Source organism: Ctenopharyngodon idella, chromosome 21 (genome assembly GCF_019924925.1).
Source record: "Ctenopharyngodon idella isolate HZGC_01 chromosome 21, HZGC01, whole genome shotgun sequence".
NCBI classification, from domain to species: Eukaryota; Metazoa; Chordata; class Actinopteri; order Cypriniformes; family Xenocyprididae; genus Ctenopharyngodon; species Ctenopharyngodon idella.
The window spans coordinates 25,921,643-25,942,917 of record NC_067240.1 but is presented as its reverse complement, the minus strand read 5'-3'; the positions used below and the strand labels follow the sequence as shown (position 1 = coordinate 25,942,917).

Below are 21,275 nucleotides of genomic sequence, written 5' to 3'. Positions count from 1 at the left end.
CAAGAGGGGGAAAAAAAAAAAATAGAGAGATATTGATTACAGCAGTCAGCAGAAACTCATTAGTTTTTTTTTTTTTTGTCATTTACTGCCAAGGTAATAACACAAAGTATAGCTGTAACAGAACACCAGACTCAGAGACAGGATTATCGTCAGACCCAAACAGATATTTATTGAACAGATGGAGCATGAGTAATAGAGAAGTCAGAGTTATTGATGACTGATGAATAATGAACAACAAAGTTTTTTCCTTTAACCAAGTAGCTTGGGGTGAGACGATGACTGGTGAGTAGAGGAGACTGGAGAACACACACTTCTTAGATGCTTGGAACAGGTGAGTAGCGGAGCGGGATCAGGTGAGGAAACACAGTTAGGTATTTGGAGAGTACTAGGAGAAAACGCTGGAGGAATATGAGGAGATCTCAGGATAATAACTGGGAATCCACAGGAGACCTCTGGTAAGTAGATCCGATAAGGAGTCAATAATCCACATTGGAGACCAGGCGATGTGCGACTGAGAAGTGGGTGCTCTTATACTGCGGTTGGATGGGTCCTAACCCTGGTGACACCGTGACAATAGCGTTATAAATGTGTATTAATTTTTTTTTAAATAAAAATATGAAAAACTTTACTAGATTTACAATGTTGATAATTGTGGAAACGTATTATCAGTCTGTGAAGAGTCCATTCTGATGAAGACCTTGTTTGGTCGAAACATTGCAATATATTAAACTTTTATGACAGCAGATAAAGCAGTGTGCCATTCATGATTCTTTCATCACACTCTGCATGTGGATGCCAGAAGATCTGAGTGTAGGATGTAGAGTAAATATTCAGAAAGTGGAGGCAGAGAAGTCAAAGGCACTGCAGAAATTTTAATTTTGAGATTCAAAAATTCCACAAGAACTGTGATAAACAGTTAAAGCACTGACATATCTTAAAGTGCTGTAACATAGTGACATTGTTCTTGCAGTGTCTGAGTTGGTTACAAGGAGATGTTAACATCAAGTCAAACTAGACTACATTACAGTATATATACACCGATCAGGCATAACATTATGACCGCTAACAGGTGAAGTGAATAACACTGATTATCTCTTTATCACGGCACCTGTTAGTGGGTGGGATATATTAGGCAGCAAGTGAACATTTTGTCCTCAAAGTTGATGTGTTAGAAACAGGAAAAATGGGCAAGTATAAGGATTTGAGTGAGTTTGACAAGGGGCCAGATTGTGATGGCTAGACGACTGGGTCGGAGCATCTCCAAAACTGCAGCTCTTGTGGGGTGCTCCTGGTCTGCAGTGGTTAGTATCTATCAAAAGTGGTCCGAGGAAGGAACAGTGGTGAACCGCCGACAGGGTCATGGGCGGCCAAGGCGCATTGATGCACGTGGGGAGCGAAGGCTGGCACCGTGTGGTCCGATCCAACAGACAAGCTACTATAGCTAAGATGTTAATGCTGGTTCTGATAGAAAGGTGTCAGAATACACAGTGCATTGCAGTTTGTTGCGTATGGGGATGCATAGCCACAGACCAGTCAGGGTGCCCATGCTGACCCTTGTTCACCACCGAAAGCGGCAACAGTGGACATGTGAGCATCAGAACTGGACCACGGAGCAATGGAAGAAGGTGGCCTGGTCTGATGAATCATGTTTTCTTTTACATCACGTGGATGGCCGGGTGCATGTGCGTCGCTTACCTGGGGAACACATGGCACCAGGATGCACTATGGGAAGAAGGCAAGCCGGCGGAGGCAGTGTTCTGCTTTGGGCAATGTTCTGCTGGGAAACCTTGGGTCCTGCCAACCATGTGGATGTTACTTTGACACGTACCACCTACCTAAGCATTGTTGCAGACCATGTATACACCCTTTCATGGAAACGGTATTCCCTGGTGGCTGTGGCCTCTTTCAGCAGGATAATGCGCCCTGCCACAAAGCAAAAATGGTCACAGGAATGGTTTGAGGAGCACAACGAGTTTGAGGTGTTGACTTGGCCTCCAAATTCCCCAGATCTCAAACCAATCGAGCATCTGTGGGATGTGCTGAAAAAACAAGTCCGATCCATGGAGGCTCCACCTCGCAACTTACAGGTCTTAAAGGATCTGCTGCTAACATCTTGGTGCAGATACCACAGCACACCTTCAGGGGTCTAGTGGAGCACATGCCTTGACAGGCCAGGGCTCTTTTGGCAGCAAAGGGGGATGAACACAATATTAGGAAGGTGGTCATAATGTTATGCCTGATCAGTGTATGTATAATCATATAGCTTCAGAAGACCTATAGCACACAAGTCAAATGGACTACTTTTATGATGCTTTTATGGTGCTTTTCGGAACTTGACAGCCTTTAGTCCTCTTATATAGAAAAGAACAGCCTGAACATTCTTCAAAACATCTCCTTTGTGTCCCATGGAAGAAAGTCATACGGTTTTGGAATGACACGGGAGAGAGGAAATGATGACAGAATGTTTATTTTCGGGTGAACTATTCCTTTAATAAAGAAAATTGAAAAGCGTCAGAGGGTGCGGAGACAAATCTAGGTCAGTGAATCGCCATTCTGGTATAATTACCTTCTGCTAATGTGTTGTGCTTTAATCCTACGATATTGCCTGGCTGTACGTGCAGATTACAACAACCTGTTTTTTCAGTGCATAAAAACACACACACACACACACCTCCTCCCTTCACTCTGATTCCATGCTCTGACTGAATGCATCAGAGACCTGTGGAAATAGGACATGTTTGTTTGCAAACACACCGCTTCCTTTAAGGTCTGTTAGTGGGGAGCATAATTTTGGAAATGCTTTAGCATTGAACAGAGAATGAACACCTGCAGACTGGTATATTTTGCTTCCTCTTCATTCATTTATATTTCAAACCTTTTTGATGTGTGGGTTAAAGGCAATAAATAAGTCATTAGACTATGCAGAAGCGATTTGACCATGTGTGTTTGCTAGCGCATGCGTCCGAGCATGCTCCCTCGCTACCCTAAACAATTATCTCTCACATGAAGCCAGATGCCAAAATCCAGTAGCCGAGGGCATAATACATCAACACCCTTTCAAGTGCTTCAGAAAAATCCGTGCAGCACGATCTGTTGTTATGCTGAAAATTGCGAGTCAGCTGTGCCTTTCAGGGTTGAGAAGTGTGACGGGAAAAACAGCGCAATGCGAGGACAGGGTACCACAGGGGCATGGCAGCATCTAATGGAATCGCAGCTGGCAGTGGCAGAGTCCCTCCGTGGCTGAGGCTCCGTCTCAATTATAGTCTAACCCCATGCGGCAAGCAGGCCTCCTTAAAACCCCCTTCGAACAAATAATTCATCATCAGCTGCTCCTTGCTGGAGACCTGCAGCCTGACAAAAGTTAGTTTAGGATCCAGAGAGTGAATCATGCAATACCCTCCAAGGCTCCAAAAATAGCAGAAGCCAGGAATGGCAAACTATGCCTGGGCTTAATGAGATACTGAGGATATGAAACTACAATAAGCAAAATGTGCAGGCAAAGTGTCGTTTCAGTGTTAATGATCGGAATAGCTCTGCGTTTAAATAACGCTACACATAGAAAAACAAATCCGCTGCACTGCATCATTTTATGTTTTTTGAATTATCATTTATTGCCTTTCCAACCTACAGAGATATTTACATGAATTATATGAAAGCTCATTCATCATTTCTTTTTTTGTGGATCTCTTTGATGTCTTAGTTCTTTCTCCTAGATGGTAATGAGATTAAACAATGGAATCTCATGACAAAACAATTTATGAAGTGGTGATTTCGTATGAATTAGTAAGATGTGATTCGTACGAAAATGTCTTGGTATGCTGAAGCATTAAGATTTCCCTTTATCTGGAAGTAAACTGAACGCTTCCACTTTCCAATAATACCACTTACAGTTGACTGTGGAAAATCTAGCTGGGATGAAATTTCACAAACTGACTTATTGCAAAGGTGGCATCCTATCACATTACCACGCTTGAATTCACTGAGCTCTTCAGAACGACCTATTTTTCCACAAACGTTTGTAAAGGCGGACTGCATGGCTGGGAGCTTGATTTTATACACCTGTGGCAATAGGTCTTATTGAAATACATCTTTTCAATAATTAAGAGGTGTGTCCCAATACTTTTATTCATATAGTGATTCTCAACCTAGATCCTGGACAACCTTCAACACTGCACTCTTAATTAAACACACGTGATTCAACTAATCAGGGCTGCGTTTCTCAAAAGCATCGTAAGCCTAAGTTGATCTTAACGACCATTGGTGGCAACGGTTCTACGAACTACTTAAAGGGTTAGTTCACCCAAAAATGAAAATTCTGTAAGACCGTTCATCTTCGCAACACAAATTAAGATATTTTTGATAAAATCCGATGGCTCAGTGAGGCCTCCATTGCCAGCAAGATAATTAACTCTTTCAGAAAGCTACTAAAGACATATTTAAAACAGTTCATGTGACTACAGTGGTTCAACCTTAATGTTATGAAGCGACGAGAATACTTTTTGTGCGCCAAAAAAACCCCAAAATAATGACTTTATTCAACAATATCTAGTGATGGGCTATTTCAAAACACTGCTAGATGAAGCTTCAAAGGTTTACAAATCTTTTGTTTCGAATCAGTGGTTCGGAGCGTGTATCAAACTGCCAAAATCACACCCCCCAGTGGTGAACCATTGAAATTTCGAAACACTTATGAGGTAACGAAGCCTTGTTTACTGAAATCTCATGACTTTGGCAGTTTGATACATGCTCCGAATTTGAAACAAAAGATTCGTAAAGCTTCGAAGCTGACAGATCATCTGTTGCGCAATACTGTATAGAAGGCTGCAGTAGCGCTAACACATTGTGAAGGTGAGGTCACATTTATAGTATTATGGCTCGTTTCCACCAAGTGGTATGGTACGGTTCAGTTCAGTACAGTACAGTACGATTCAGGATGGTAAACCCTGATCCAGCTTGTGTTTCCACCGCCAACTGTACCCTTACTTGATAGGCATGGTGTGTGCCAGAAAGTAGCGATCGACGTCATTCTCGCGTAAAGAAGAAAGTAAACAACAATGAACTACATACAGCAGCTTTGTTTGAGCAAAGGCTGAAGGCTGCAAGGAAAAACAGCCAAAAAATATACATTGTGTTGCAATGGTATTGTGTTGTCATTCTCCTTGTAGCACGTGCTAGTTACGATTCTCTGTCAACCAATCAACGTTCTGCAGTGAGTGTAGCTCCACCCTTTTGGTACCGCTACTATTTGTATTATTGTACCCCAACGGAAGGCTCCCAAAAAAGTGGTACGGTACGGTTCTGTAGTTTGGTACCATTCACAACTTCTGACAGTGGAAACGGAAATAATTGAGTACGGTACTGTACTGAACCATACCGCTCAGTGGAAACAAGCCATTATTGTTCACATGACCCATGTAAATCAAGCTTGCCACACGAGTCCTGAAAAGTGAAGCCAAAGTTTCTCAATCGCCCCCAGGTGACTGAATGTAGTATAGGTCATAAACCCCGCCCTCTCTCTATGAAATGTAATGGGACGTGAGACACACTAAACAATCAAATTACACTTCAAATATTTTTTTTCCAAGGACGGTTTCTGTCATTTTAGGCAGTTTTTATTACACTGGTGTTAGTTCAAGTGTTCGTTCTTTAAATAAGTTTAGTTTTAGTTAGTTACTTAATGCTATAAAAATGGGGGTGTGACGTCATGATTGACAGCTTCTCTGAGTGAAGTAGTCATTGAGGCACCAACAGACATTTCTCTGGATCTTTGCGAGGACATTGGAGCTTTAACTTTAATTTTTACATTTCCATAACTGTTTATTTCACACCGACATAATGAGTTGTTCTGAGTGTGGGCGGGAACTTGATATTGCGGCTCTACTTCGCGCTTACTACTGCGCAGATTCGGGCTCCAAGTTCACTATGTGCAGACTCGAGACTCAAGATGTCAGCGCCATATTGGGACACTGGTGGCATTCTCATGAGCTGTCTCAGAGGTCTAATAGCGCTTGCCAGTATCATAATGTTTGAAATGACCAATCAAATCAAAGTAGGCAGGCTTTAAGACAATGCTGAGTGCTAATTCCAGAGCAGTGGTTCAGTTGATGGTCATAAAGTGCAAGATAAAATATAAGTAACTAAACTAAGCATTCAATATTTGACAGCTGTTTTACTATCCCCCGGTTTAATCCCACTAGCAAGCTCAGTTTTGGGACCTCTGTATTTATAAAACCCTGCGTACGGCCCTGATTGTTCAACAAAATTCAACAATTTCAATAGGAATCCACATGATCTGGAATTTCTTGTGAGAGCGAAAGAATTCCCCATGCAGGTTCATGTTGGTCTGATTGAATATGCTGCATTGACAAACATAAACCTGCTTGGTTGACTCAATTGACTTTCATTGTATGGACAAAGACAAACAAACACTAAGACACTTCAAAAGATCGTTTGTGTTCTACAGAAGAAAGAAAGTCATACAGCCTTGGAACGACATCAGGGTAACTGGTGACAGAACCTTTGAGCAATGAAACCTTCCTGTAAGTTGAAGAAAACAGATAAACAAACTTCAGAAGGTTACTTTAACCTTGAGTGGTAGAGAAAAAAAAAAAAAAAAAACTACAAACAAGATGCTGAACTCATGCTGATTACTGAAAATCCCCTGGTGCTTCGAAGAAACGTGGCTCCACTTCCCTCTCCCGGGCCAAGCCATTACCTAGCAACATCTCATCAAAGGGAACCACCCACAAAGTAAGCGTAACGTTATTTGTCCAAAACAAAAGGTCCTTAATCCATTATTAAGGATGTTTTTGGAATTGATGAGAGACAACTTAAACAAAATCAACTCTGTTCCCAGGCTGAAAGTCATATATGTAATGCATAATGTAGAGGCTGTTGCACTTAATACACTTTATGTTGTCCCTCCTATGGTTAGGCTACTGAGATTGCATTAAGTAAGCATTCAGTTTGAGCAGCCTTTTAAAAATTAAGTGAAATGCATAAAAGATCAAACAAATAAAGGCCTTGTGTGCTCTTTTAAGCACTTGCCCTTGTGCTTCTGTGCTGTACGAATCTTTAGTCTCATATTGTATTAGTATTTTCATTTCTTTGGGCTTTTTTCAGTTTTTTTTTTTTTTTATGTGTGCTGATTTGAGGTGGAATCTGTGTTAAATGGAGCTGAAAACATAATTGTATTGGTCAAAATAATAAACACAAAAGGATTTGATTATCTATAGAACTCTGGACGCTTTAATTCTGCTGATTACTATGGATCTTTCAGCAGGTTTCTGCAGGTGCAGGTTTTGTGTGGGCCTGTATGTCAGTGATGCTAAAATAGTCTATGCTTCCAGACAGTGTGCTCACACCCTTTCCACACCTGCACTGTCCTGCAGGATCACAACAGCTGATAATGGACCTGTAGTGCATTAAAGGGATAATTCACCCCAAAATGAAGTTTCTGTCATTATTTACTAACCCTCATATCATTCCAAATTTGCAATGCTGTTATTTTTCTGTAGAACATAAAAAGAGCATTTTTGAAGAATTTTTGCATAGATCTTTTTCATATAACAGTTAATGATCATGTCTGTTCAGGACCACATAAGACCCCCCAAACAAACAAACAATCAATCAATCAATCAATCAATCACAACATTAATACTACTTTATTTTAAATTATAAATCATATGATTGCGTTGTGTGGGAAACAAACCAAAATTGTACACATTTTTCGCTGTCAAAACATTTTTTATTTGTTATTGTTATATTTTATATATTATATTATATTATATTATATTCCATTTTCTTGTCTTTACTTGTTTTGTGTATGTTTTTTCAATACTATATGTAAACACTATCAGGATGCCAAAAATACTTTAAAGGGGTCATGACATGACAAATCAAATTTGCCTTGATTTTTTGACATATAAGTGGTCTTTGTACCATTAAAACATTCTTAAAGCTTAAAACATCCTCCTCATTATAAACAAAGCATTCGTTTAATCAAGCTCCAAAAACGGCAAAATTTGTGACGTCACATGGGCAAATAAATCTGTATATGCCTGCCTCCAGAGCAAGACATTTACGTTTTGCATTGAATAGTTTTGCATTATCGCACCATAGGCCCAGACTTGAACTAAAATAAATAAGATTAATTTAAAACCAACTGTGCTAATCTGAATTAGCACGACCGACCAAAAGAAAGCAATTTTACTGAACAAGAGAAAACTTCTTTAAAGCAAATAGCCTAAATTGAGGCTTAATTTAAACCTGTTGCAAGCCAGTTGACATGGAGATAAAAAATAAAGCTGGATCTAATTGCAGTAAAATCATTATTTTACAAACTCAAAATAAAACACAGGTTCTCAGGAAATTTGAATATCAAAACACTTGAACAGAACAACCAACTTAACGCAAAGACCGAACAAAGACTAACAGAAAACAGGCTCAATATATATCAACACAAACCAATGAACGAAACGAGTGACAGGCGCAGTGCATTAGACAATCAATGAATAACCATAGAAACAAAACACTAATACAGGCAACAGTGCAAAATAAACTCAAAGTCCAACTCAAACACAAACCAGACATGACAAAACCTACCAGGAAGGAGGCAGGTTTAACTTCAGATTAATGTTGCTTCAAAGAAGATTTTATAAATATATAAATATATATAAATAAATCACAGTGTGTGTGTATGTGTGTATATATATATATATATCTGCTTACCCCCAGGGCATCCAAGATGTAGGTGACTTTGTTTCTTCAGTAGAACACAAATGATGATTTTTAGCTCCAACCATTTCCGTCTGTCAGTCATATAATGCATGTCAATGGTAACTCCATCTATGAGAGTAAAAAAAACAAAACAAGCACAGACAAATCCAAATTAAACCCTGTGGCTCGTGACGACACATTGATGTCCTAAGACACGAAACGATCAATTTGTGCAAGAAACCGAACAGTATTTATATCATTTTTCACCTCTAAAACACCACTATGTTCAACTGCCTTGAGCATCCGGTGTGTGAGGTCTGAACGCGCTCTGCCAACGGAAGTGATGTCTCGCACTCATTGAAGTATAAGCGCGAGACATCACTTCCGTCATCAGAGCACGTTTTCAGACCTCTCACATCGGATGCGCAAGGCAGTTGGACATAGTGGTGTATTAGAGATAAAAAATTATATAAATACTGTTCGGTTTCTCACACAAACCAATCGTTTCGTGTCTTAGGACATCAGTGTGTCGTCACGAGCTGCAGGGTTTAATTTGGATTTGTCTGTGCATGTTTTTTTTTACTCTTATAGATGGAGTTACCATTGACATGCATTATATGACTGACAGACCGCAACGGTTGGAGTTAAAAATCATCATTTGTGTTCTACTGAAGAAACAAAGTCACCTACATCTTGGATGCCCTGGGGGTAAGCAGATAAACATCAAATTTTCGTTTTTTGGGTGAACTATCCCTTTAATGCTGTCATGGATCGCATCGAAGGATAATGTGTTTGTTGCAAAAAATGTTATTAATATTAACCGCAAGGAACATATTAAAATAATAATTTAAAAAAATCCATGTCAAGCCCCTTTAAATTAAAATTTAATTGAAATTGAGAGAGAGATAGTGTGTGTAAGAGAGACCAAGAGAAGAGAATCAAGACCCAAGACAAATGTTTTACCCTCACCTAGTGGTTTATGAGCTCGGGCAAACTAGCTAGTGCCCTTAATGTTCAGTGAGGCAGCCTGTCTCTTGAGAATCTGGCAGACCTAGTTTAGCGGTGTGTGTGTGTCTGTGTGTGTGTGTGTGTGTGAATATATGGTCGCAACAGTTGCTGGGTGGGGCCAGGAAAACCTGAAAGCACTGCTGGTGCTATACAAAGAAAAACGCTAGGGTTAAATAAGACTCCAACTTTGACGTATCAGCACTTATCTCAAGATTTCCTATGCTTACATTTCATTTTCTCTGTGCTGTCTTCTTTTAGTGTGATTTCATAAAACATTTATAGTACTGCATAACGTAACTATATTTTAAGTCACATACTCACACTTCTGGCACAATCCTCTTGATACTAATGCATATAGAATTACAGAAGGCCAGTTTTCTGTGAACCTTATGGCAATGTAATAACTAAAAATAAAAAAAATAAGGTTGGGTTTTTTTTTTTGTCATGACATTATTTTCACTTTCATATTTTACCTAAAATGCAGAATGGAAGAATCCCCATTTGCTGTCTGACTACCCCCTCCAGCACTGTGCTGGGGAGAGAGAGTGTCTAAATTCTCATTAATTTAATGCGTCTGTTCATTTGTATTCATTTAAATCAACATATTATGGAGAGATGTGCTTAATTGTCAGGAAAATTGTCACAATGCAAAAAATATGGTACTTAATGGCCCTAAAGATATTGCAGTAAAGAATGAATGAATAATGAATGAATGAATGAATGAATGAATGCATAATCCAAACACTTGGATTAGTTTATGTTGAATTAATCCTTTACGTATTATCCAAAACTTCAATATTAAATTTAAAGTGAAATCACAGCAAAATAAAACATTTATCATAAACCTTCATGACTGAAGAAAAAATAATCAAGTACACAAACCACCAGACAAGAAATAGAACTAAAACTACTAAATTATGCACATATGCACAAAGATGCAGTACACATGCATCCATGGCCAAAATGAGTTTAGAAACTGTGTTTATAATTCTAATTAAGCAGATTACCTTATAGTTTAATTTGTGATGAATGTATGAAAACAAGTAACCCTCACTTACAAAAAATAAATAGAAGAAACTGATTATCATAAGACAGCGAAATCTCAGAGATGATGCTTTTTTTTTTTAGATACGTCTAGGACAAAAGATGTAATTTTGTAAATCATATTCTCTGTACTTTTTCGACATGGCAATGGAACACTGCATTACTCATGTTTCTTAAAATAAGTTGTTTGTGTAGTCCTGACCCCACTGAGTACGGGTCATAAATGAATTAGTATCCTGTAATGATGTAGTTTTTCTCTTACTCAGAGTGCTGCAAAAACAAAATAATGTTCTGTTTTTAATATGTCTCACAGTGAGTGTTTGGTAGCATTAAAACAAAGTGCTCCTATTATAGTTAATTAAAATGGCAACTGACAAAGAGGAACGTATTTTCAGCTATGTTCCGAGAACACCGTGCAGCTCTAGTCACGTCACTTTACAGCAATGAATAACGCATTTCTGTCCCACTTTATATTAGGTGTCTTTAACTACTATGTACTTAATCCAAAAAAAAAAATAATAAAAATGTTATGTACAATGCAAAGTGGGTCCTGCTGCAGGAAAGTTCTCCTAAACATGAGAATGGGTTATATTAAGCACTTTAAACTAAAGTTTAAAATAGTTCAACGACAGACTACTCTTCTGAAAAAAGTAGTTCCTCAACGCTGTGTTAGATTGACACTATGGGAGTGCTTCTGTGAGCCAGTGTCTGAAGGACAATGAAATTGGCCTTTGAAGCAGTCAGGTGACGACCGGTAAGTGGCACAAACATATATCATCAGTTTCTTTATCTTCTTTGTCTTTGTGTGTGTGTCCTGTTTGTCTTAGATTCCATCGGTTATAGCAAGCAAGCAATTTAAAAGATGTGTGCCACCCTGCACATCCTTTCTTACAGAGGATGATACACATGATTTGTGCGTCCTCAGTTAGGTCGTCTCTTGACAGAGGCAGCTGCCCTCATTGCAAGCGTTTCACGGGATTTCGCCAGGCTCTTTATAATGATAATGGGAGACTGGCAATTGCATTCCGTGGTTCAGGTCCCGCGGCTGCTGAGGCAGCTCAGAGATTAACATCGTGAGGATCGCAGATCGAGTTAGCGGAGGGATTTGAGACCGGTATTCCCCTTTCTCAATTCTCACTCGCTAGCTCGGGAGTTCTCAGACTTGCCCGCTCTGTGGCTTCTTCTGGTTTACCTGAGAACATAGTAATGGCCTTATCTGACTCCGAGGAGTCGGATGTGTTTAAAGTTAGGCAGAAAAAAACTATTGAGGCTACCTCCTTCCACACCACTATTGGCAGACGTGATTGTAGTTGCGGCCTCCTTAGTTGACTGAGCTCCTACTTCCTCAGCTACCCTCTTCAACATTATGAGCGAGAGCGTGTTGTTCATGCTTTCCGGTTACAGGAATAGCAGTAGAGATAGAGGTGTTGCGATCTTTGCTTAGTCCGAGGATGGTCGCAACCTGCCCCCTTCTATTGATATTGTTGGCGGATGCAGTTGCAGCTGCGGCCCCCCCCCATAGTGAACGAAGCAACTATCCTTTCTTCCTGGCTTGGTCTTACACTCGTGCATATTCATATTCACATCCTTTGACCATTTTGCTGTATGGCGGCATGGGTTTTGATGTTCCCATTGAGTTCCCTCGAAATTACAAACTGATGAAGTCTATTTATAGTTCAAAGGCCAATTTCATTGGTGCACTGACACACATGCTTCAGACACCGGTTCACGCAGAAGTGTTCCCATAGCGTCAATCTGACACAGCATCTCATTCCCTTCTCAGGGAATCAGGGTTACATGCGTAACCCCCAAGACGTTTCCAAGAAAAAAGTAGCTAATACTTTGAAGGTATAAAGGGGCGATATTTTCACTGAGCTGCTATCAGATCACAAATATATATTTAGAGTAATATGTAATAATTTGTTATGAATTTAGTATGAAAATATGCATTTTTTTATCAGATCATTGTGCTTTGCTGGTATTTTATATCTCTGATCCCCATTACATGGAGACAAAGAACAGAAAAACAAAATCCCTCCACAGGAGATAATAAACTTCTATAAAACTACATTTAAATGCTGTTCCATTTTTGTCAACAACAAAAGTCCTTACACAAATATCCTGAAAAAACAAACTACATGTTCGTAAACATGGTAATGCCCAAGGATTTATCATGGTAATTTAAAGTAAGTGCCTTTTGTAACATCTTATTTCTGTGTGTGAGTAATTGATTTAGTGTTTTAACCTTTCATTACTTGAGTAAAAACGCTGAATAATTCAGCCCAATAATTGAACCAATTTGGTTACTTACTGTATCCATTGAGAAGAACCAATTAGGCATTGCTAGTTCATATTGTAAACAAGCATACAGATGTTATACATAGCATTTTGTGTTGCTACACGGCTACTTTGTTGAAGTAGCATCACTACTGTCAAGCTACTAAAAAAATGTAATATTGCATAAAACATCAATTAGACCTGGTTTATTTTTGAAACAGTGCCCTTGAAGACCTTTAACTGACCTTCGGAAATACATTAATCAAAGAAGGCCATGCAGGGACTATTGAAGTCTTCCAGGATAATTGCCTCTCCAGGGAAGACTCCTCTAAACTCTAGAACGAAAGAGGTCTTCTATCCTAAAATAGGAAAGCTTGGTGATTTGTTCTTTCATACAGCAGCTTTTAATTAGTTAAATAAAAAGGTACCTTTGTGATGGCGTGAAAGTCTTTTGTAACTGTTATCTGTACCTTTTAAAACTAGAACAGCTTGAGTTTGCACTGGTTCAAATGTTCCAGCGGAATGATCATAAAAAGCACTGATAAAAAATGAATAAAAAGCATTAAATTAGTGAGACACTGTGAAGAAAGATGATCACAGGACAAAGTCTCCATCCTTACATCTAGCTACCCAAATTTTCCTAAGCCAGACTTATCTGGTATATCTGGTTTACGTATAACATAAAGCTTTGTGTTTTCAAAGACAATTCTTCTGAGGAAGCATACGAGAGAGACACACAAGAGGAACAGGCCTGTCTGATAAATACAGCTACCTGCTGAGAGCCCTTAGAGACTCTTCAAATAAAAAAAGAAAAGCTTTTCAAAAATTAAGAATGCCAATGCTTTCAGAGATGTAGTGTACAGTCATGAAATAACAACAGGAAATCTGCCAGACGGGAGTCGAGTTTGAGCTATTTAAAGTAAACCAGTCAACTGCTTCACTCGGATATCTTTGAAAAAGGAGCAGCATACAAGAGGTGAAGGCATGCATGCATTTATGAATACAGCTCATGGCCTACTTACAAATGAATGCACTGTCGCTCTATCTATCTATCTATCTATCTATCTATCTATCTATCTATCTATCTATCTATCTATCCATCCATCCATCCATCCATCCATCCATCCATAGTAAAGTACACAGTATTTGTTTCTGGTTGTAAAGTGTGAGAACATTGAAGAAACATGTTTCATTTTTATTTTAGATTGATGGAGAAACAGTTTTTGGTAAGAAAAAAGAAATGATAAATGCTGTTCTGCATAATAGTATTTTAATTAGATTTTTTTTTTTTTTTTTTTAAATCAGATTTCACAGAGGGTAACAGGGCTATAGTGGGGTAAAATAATTGATTTATCAGCATTGCCATATGCCAACAATTAATTTCTACTCATTTCCTTGTTATTCAGAAAAAAATACAATATATTGCACAATGGGAATTAAAAGGGCAGGCCTTAAGGTAGCCAATGATGTGCTGTTTTTAAGTCAGATGACATTTGAATATCCCTCCAAAACTCTCTTTCCCACTGTCACCCTCACACGGAAGACACCTGTTGAAGTGCTCCAGAAATTGCTCTATTAACCTCATTTCTAAACATTTCTTCTCAAGGGGGATTTTTTTGCAGCATCTGTGATAAGTAAATTAGATATTTTTATTCACTAATCACATTGTCTAACAAAGTTTTACTGTAAATTGAGAAAATATCAATGTTTACATATGGCAACGCTGTACCACAGTGGAATTGCAGTAATGTATTTCCCCATTGGGATTTTTTTATAGATAGTAGCATCAACAATATGATTGCAGTTATTTATTTATTGAACTGTTTATTGTAGTATAGTTGTATTTATGTATAAATAACAAAAGTATTTCTTCTTTTCAGAAAATACAGCAATATTTTATGGAAAGGGCAATAGGAAGAGTGCAGAGTTAGTTCTTATGTGATGAGAGTACGGATGAGTTAGCCAAATGATAGGGAATGATAGGGATTAAATGATAGGAATTTTTGGTTTGCTTGAGTTCAAAGTATCTAAATCTATCAATTTCCAAAAGAAATGTGCATTTAAATAGAAAATAAATCATAATTTTATAGACAAACTCCTTTCCCTAAGTAACTCCCCAAAAATCTGTTTTAAATTTTTATTTTTATTTTTACTAAATACATATTTAAAACAGTTAATGTGACTACAGTGGTTCAACCTTAATGTTATGAAGCGACGAGAATACTTTTTGTGCGACAAAAAAACCCAAAATAACGACTTTATTCAACAATATCTAGTGATGGGCGATTTCAAAACACTGCTTCATGAAGCTTCGAAGCTTTACAAATCTTTTGTTTCGAATCAGTGGTTCGGAGCGTGTATCAAACTGCCAAAGTCACATGATTTCAGTAAATGAGGCTTTGTTACGTGTTACTTAAGTGTTTCGAAACGTTTTGAAATTTCAATGGTTCACGTGACTTTGGCAGTTTGATAAAAGCTCCAAACCACTGATTCGAAATAAAAGATTCGTAAAGCTTCGAAGCTTCATGAAGCAGTGTTTTGAAATCGCCCATCACTAGATATTGTTGAATGAAGTTGTTATTCACTTTTTTTGGCACACAAAAAGTATTCTCGTCGCTTCATAACATTAAGGTTGAACCACTGTAGTCACATGAACTGTTTTAAATATGTCTTTAGTAGCTTTCTGGGTGTTTGAAAGAGTTAATTATCTTGCTGGCAATGAAGGCCTCACTGATCCATCGGATTTTATCAAAAATATCTTAATTTGTGTTCTGAAGATGAACAAAGGTCTTACGGTATGGAACAGAATTTTGAACTAATTTTCTGAACTAACCCTTTAAGCACCTTTAACAAAACTGATATTTAGCAACATAAATCGGCAACATGATAAACTACTAGATTAAATGTCTTTTAAAAGTAAGAAGTATGAGTATTTCTTGTTTATTTGTAAATGTAATAAACAGTCAAACTTATATATTTCTAGCGATTTTCTCCTTGTCGCTGCCTTTATCTACTTTAATAATATGCAGGAAAGATACTCTGGCATCTTAATACAAAGTGAATGTTTACAGATAGTATTTTAATGATTTATTTCTTTTAGAACAATGCCATTACATTTTTGTTTAATTTTCCATTTTGTTAAATTATTTAATTTAACATGTTGTCTTTATACTATCATGCTTAATTATTTTCTTAAACATTATAAATGAATCTGTATAAATGGCCTTTGTATTTTAGGAAGGGTGTCTCTCCCTACTGGATCATCACATTTGAAGGTTCTTGGCAGCCCTGCTGTAAAGAGCCCCTGCTGAGAAGCAAGCTTGGAAGAGGTTTTGTTTTCGCTGTCCAAGGTTCTGAAATTGACTGTGGATTCAGCGTCACACAGCCTGAGAGTATACTTTTTCAAAAATACAGTAAGTCATTGGCAAATGTTTGAATTAACGCACGAGAGCACAAAATGTTCCAGGCAATGGGTTTCCTGTAACCAAATCAATATGCTGACTGCATGAAGTATAGCTAACACAGCTGGCTGACTGACGCGAATACCAGTAACGCCACAGCATCGCGTGCATACTCCTTTAAGATGATGTAATTTTTGATAACCTATTATGTTTTTTTTTTCCCGCCCGCTGAGGCAACAACAGCTGAGGCGGTTATTTTCCCGCGCCACAGCCCTGCTCGCAAGCGCACAGAGAGTGATGCTGCATCATCTTCACTCCTAAACCCCACCAACATGCAAAATCCTGGATTATTTCAGAGGATCACTCACTGGATTTTCTTCTAAATAGCTGGGATTACCGATCAACAATTGTAGCAACGAAATTTGACTGGTTTTTAATTATTTCCTTTTAAAACTATCCATTTTGGGTCTATTTGGTCGTCAAAAGTTGGATTCAAACCTCTGCTGAACTTGTATGGAACTTTGGAACTGCCTAACAGAAGAAGAAAAAAATAGTTTTTTTTTTTTATAATGTTTGTGCTGAATTTAAACAGCAGCTTCCGTTTGCATACAAATGTACTATTTTTTTTCAGGCGAAGAAACAAGCGCCCCTGTCTATCGCCGTGTCCATACGCTGCTGAGCAACCGACACTCTCTGGTGTGCGCGTGTAGTTCCTCCGCGAATTTTTCAACGTACTTTCGATCTTTTTCGATTTGTGGAGAAGACGTGGATTTTTAAAATAACGTAACTGTAAGGTACCTGCTCCAATTAGTTGAAATGTCATTTTTATTGCCATTTAATGTGCATGGTCCATCGTCTGTATTTACCAAACCGTTCCCTGAGCTCTAGAGCGAACTTTTCCGCCTTTTTTCCCGGATATTTTTGGCACCCATGACTGAAACAATGGCGTTAAGTGGAAACTCTAGGGCTAAAGACAACAGTTTTCCAGATGTTATTGAACTAAACGTCGGGGGCCAAGTGTATTATACCCGTCACGCCACGTTAATCGGCAATCCTGGCTCCCTTTTGGGGAAAATATTCTCTCCTAAAAATAACGCATCAAATGATCTTGCCAGAGACCCCAAAGGTCGTTATTTCATCGACCGGGATGGGTTTTTGTTCAGATATGTGTTAGACTACCTCAGAGACAAGCAAGTTGTCCTCCCTGACCACTTCCCTGAGAAGGGGAGGCTGAGGAAAGAAGCGGAGTACTTTCAATTGCCTGATTTGATTAAACTCTTAACCCCGGACGACTTGAAGCCCAGTCCCGACGAATACATCCACAGTGATTACGAGGATGGGTCTCAAGGAAGCGACCAGAGGATGTGCCCTCCGCCGTCGCTCGTTCCCGCCGACAGAAAAAGCGGGTTCATAACCGTCGGATATCGCGGATCTTGTACGATGGGTAGGGAGAGTCAAACCGACGCCAAATTCCGGAGGGTGCCGCGGATTATGATATGTGGGAGGATCGCGCTGGCCAAAGAAGTTTTTGGCGAGACCTTGAATGAGAGCAGGGACCCAGATAGGACCCCTGACAGGTACACGTCCCGCTTTTACCTCAAGTTCAAGCACCTGGAGCGCTCTTTCGACATGCTCTCGGAGTGTGGTTTCCAGATGGTCGCGTGCAACTCGTCAGTGACAGCCTCGTTCGTCAACCAGCATACTGACGACAAGATATGGTCAAGTTACACTGAGTACGTCTTTTACCGTAAGTTTCCTTTCTAAAGTTTTGTCAACATTTGCATTTCGCATACTTTGCCACTTCTGCTGAACATAATCTTGTAAGGTTACTTGCTTTGTAGGTGCACTGTCACATTTGAGGTTTCCTTGAATTACCACTAGACGGCGCAATCGGTTTATACTTTTTTTCTGCCTCCTCCACTCGAGGTCTGATAGGGACAAATAGTATTGCAAGTAGGCTACTTTTTCATGAGACACTACTTATTTCAATATTGACTACCTTCCATCTCCTTTAGTCAGTATCACATTTTTGCAATTCACATGTAGCCTACCTACTTCAGTTTTACTAGTAATTCAATAGATAATAGTACTTTTTTATTCTAGTAGTTTTTAATATCTGTTGGAGTTTAAATTGTTAATAGTAATAATTAATATACTTACTAATGTCTAATTAACAGTGACTAGGAAAACTGATAGAATAGATAGTACCTAGTTGAACTGGAATTAACACCAACTAGAGTACATACTAGTCAGAAGTGACGTTGATACCCAAATCACAGATCCCCATAGAATTGATAGCAAAGTACTAGTGACCCGTTTGATAGATTGATATAGGAATAAGTATCTAATAAATAAATGCTAGGTGATTTTGAAATGTGATGGTAAATTAAAATGTGATTTTAATTTACAACCCATTCTACGTTAGTTTTAACCCAGCAATAAAGTAATTTCAAACAATAGTTGATTTAAAAAGCAGCCCAGCATTGGGTCGAATATTTAACTCAACTCAGCACTGGGTTTCGACCCTTTTTTGTCCCAGTGCTGGGTTGCCAAAATGACCCATAAATGGTGATTACTATAGTATTTTTTTTTTTTTTTTTAAGTCTAAGTCTAATTGTTGCTCACTTGATACAGCAGTTTTTATCAAGACACAACAAACAATTGTGTTATTTTTTCCTGTACATATTCTGATGTATCCAGACACTGAAAGCCTTTATGTAAGACCCTTACCTGGTAAGTAATGTCTCTAAAAGAACGACCCCTTCCCCCACCCGAATGTCTATCTCTGCAAGCATCTCAATGGAGTGGCAGAGGATGATGGCTTTCTGTAATAGCTCTCATAACATTTTATGATGTAACAAAACACCACCCACTTCAGGCTGGTAGTGGCTAATGTGCTGTCGAACCAGCAGTGGCCCTGCCACAAGGCAAAATGGAGGAAGCACATAATGGACTTTATACAGAGCCCATTAAAGAGATTGCAGCTGCCATATTATAGAGTTTTACAGATTCTCACAAGACAGTCATATAAATCGACATTTTCAACATTTTACGGCCTTGCTATCTTACATGGAAATGTAACATCAGTCTTGGTGGACATTGTCATAAATACAACCAGATAACTACTAGATTTTTTTTTTTTTTTTTTTACTTTTTACAAATGCATGAAACATCCCACGGTATGCAAGCTACTGAATAGGATGCTTGAACTCTAAAAATGTTAAAAACTACATTTTGGCAACCCAGCGCTGGGTCAAAACAGGGTCAAACCCAATGCTGAGTTGAGTTAAATGTTCGACCCAACATGCTGGGCTGCTTTTTAAATCAACTATTGTTTGTAATTACTATATTGCTGGGTTAAAACTAACCTAGAATGGGTTGTAAATTAAAATCACTTTAACACATGCAGAATGACTACAGTAACAACTCTGGCAATCATAATAATCAAATGGTGAATTTACTGATAAGAAAGAACATCTAAAAATGGAAAAGTAAAAAACAATGTGTACATGTCAGGGCTCAACGCTAAGGATTTTTTCTACTGGCCCGGTCGGGCCAGTGGTTCAAATTTTTACTGGCCCCGCCAAAATTTTCACTTGCCCCACAACAAAAAATTAATAAAGTAAAAGAAAAGAAAATGGGCCTTTAAAAAAAGCCTAGTTATTGTTTTTGTTGTTTTTGATACATGTAACCTTAATAAATAGGGTTATGACACCAAAAGCTACTAGATTAACTTACTTAAATTTTAAATATTGTTAGACAAATAAACAGTAAGTAATAAAATAGTACAAATAATCAAATTATGAGTAATAGCAAAAATAAATACAACAGAACAAATGAAATAAACGGTGCTTTTCAACTTTTTCATGTAGGTTTAAACAGGAGATTTTCAGGTACAGAAATTGTAATCTAATGTATAGCTAACTATATAACTATAGATTAAATATTAAATAAAGATTTATTAAAGTTAATCAGTCAAGAGCAGTTACAGATGCATAAATAATGTTTTGAAATGTTGAAAATATAAAACGTTAAATACTGTTATTTGAAATTATTTAAAAAATGAAAAGACACTTTAAACGTGAAATTAAACCCGCCAGTAGGTGGCAGCAAGTCCCTGTTAATGAGCGAGTCATTGAGATTCAACTGATTCATTCAAATGGCTGATTCATTCAGGAAGTGTTGCTCAGAGACGCAAAACAATTCTGTGTGGACTTTGGAACTATTTTCGTAGGCGAAATAGAGCGAAACAGGCAATTTGGTGCCTAAAATGTAAGTCACTTGATTTTAAGTTCTTGTTCATTAAACCGTATGCTGTATAAAATCAATATCACATTTGTAATCATGCTGATATTTGGAGAAAAACGGCGCTCTTTGTTTAATATTGGTTAACTATATTAAATAATATAAAAATTAAAGATATACAGGGTCATTTTTGCCCCTTATCTTGAATTCTGATGCATTCTAAATGCATTTTAATAGACTAAATCATGCAGTGAAAGCGTACACTCTAAACATGCACGCACACTAGTCTAACCTACTAGACTACGTCACGTAGTGCATGCGTGCACTCAATGGGTGTGTTTTTGTTTGGTTTTTGTAAAGTGAGGGATATACTCGATAATTTCAGATCGTTAAATCAACAATTACGATATCATAGACGATATATATCACACACCCTACAGCACAAGTGACAGCTCCGTCTACTGTCCCAAGCGTCGTTCACACTGGCCCCGGGCCATCGGGCAGTCCTTATTGTCGAGCCCTGCATGTGTATGTAAGTGTGAAAAAATGCAGAAAATAATGGCAAATCAACAGTTAAACGAA

At 38.2% G+C, this 21,275-nt stretch overlaps 1 protein-coding gene across 1 annotated transcript in view; it reads left to right on the top strand.

The window, feature by feature from the left end:
• The first annotated feature begins 16,357 nt into the window (after positions 1-16,357).
• The window catches only part of kctd16b (potassium channel tetramerization domain containing 16b), a 100,050-nt gene continuing 95,132 nt past the window's right edge, over positions 16,358-21,275 (top strand). The window contains exon 1 of the mRNA XM_051878538.1: positions 16,358-18,195. Within this exon, the coding sequence (XP_051734498.1) occupies positions 17,379-18,195 (817 nt within the window). The 5' untranslated portion in view covers positions 16,358-17,378. The remainder of the gene's footprint in view (positions 18,196-21,275) is intronic.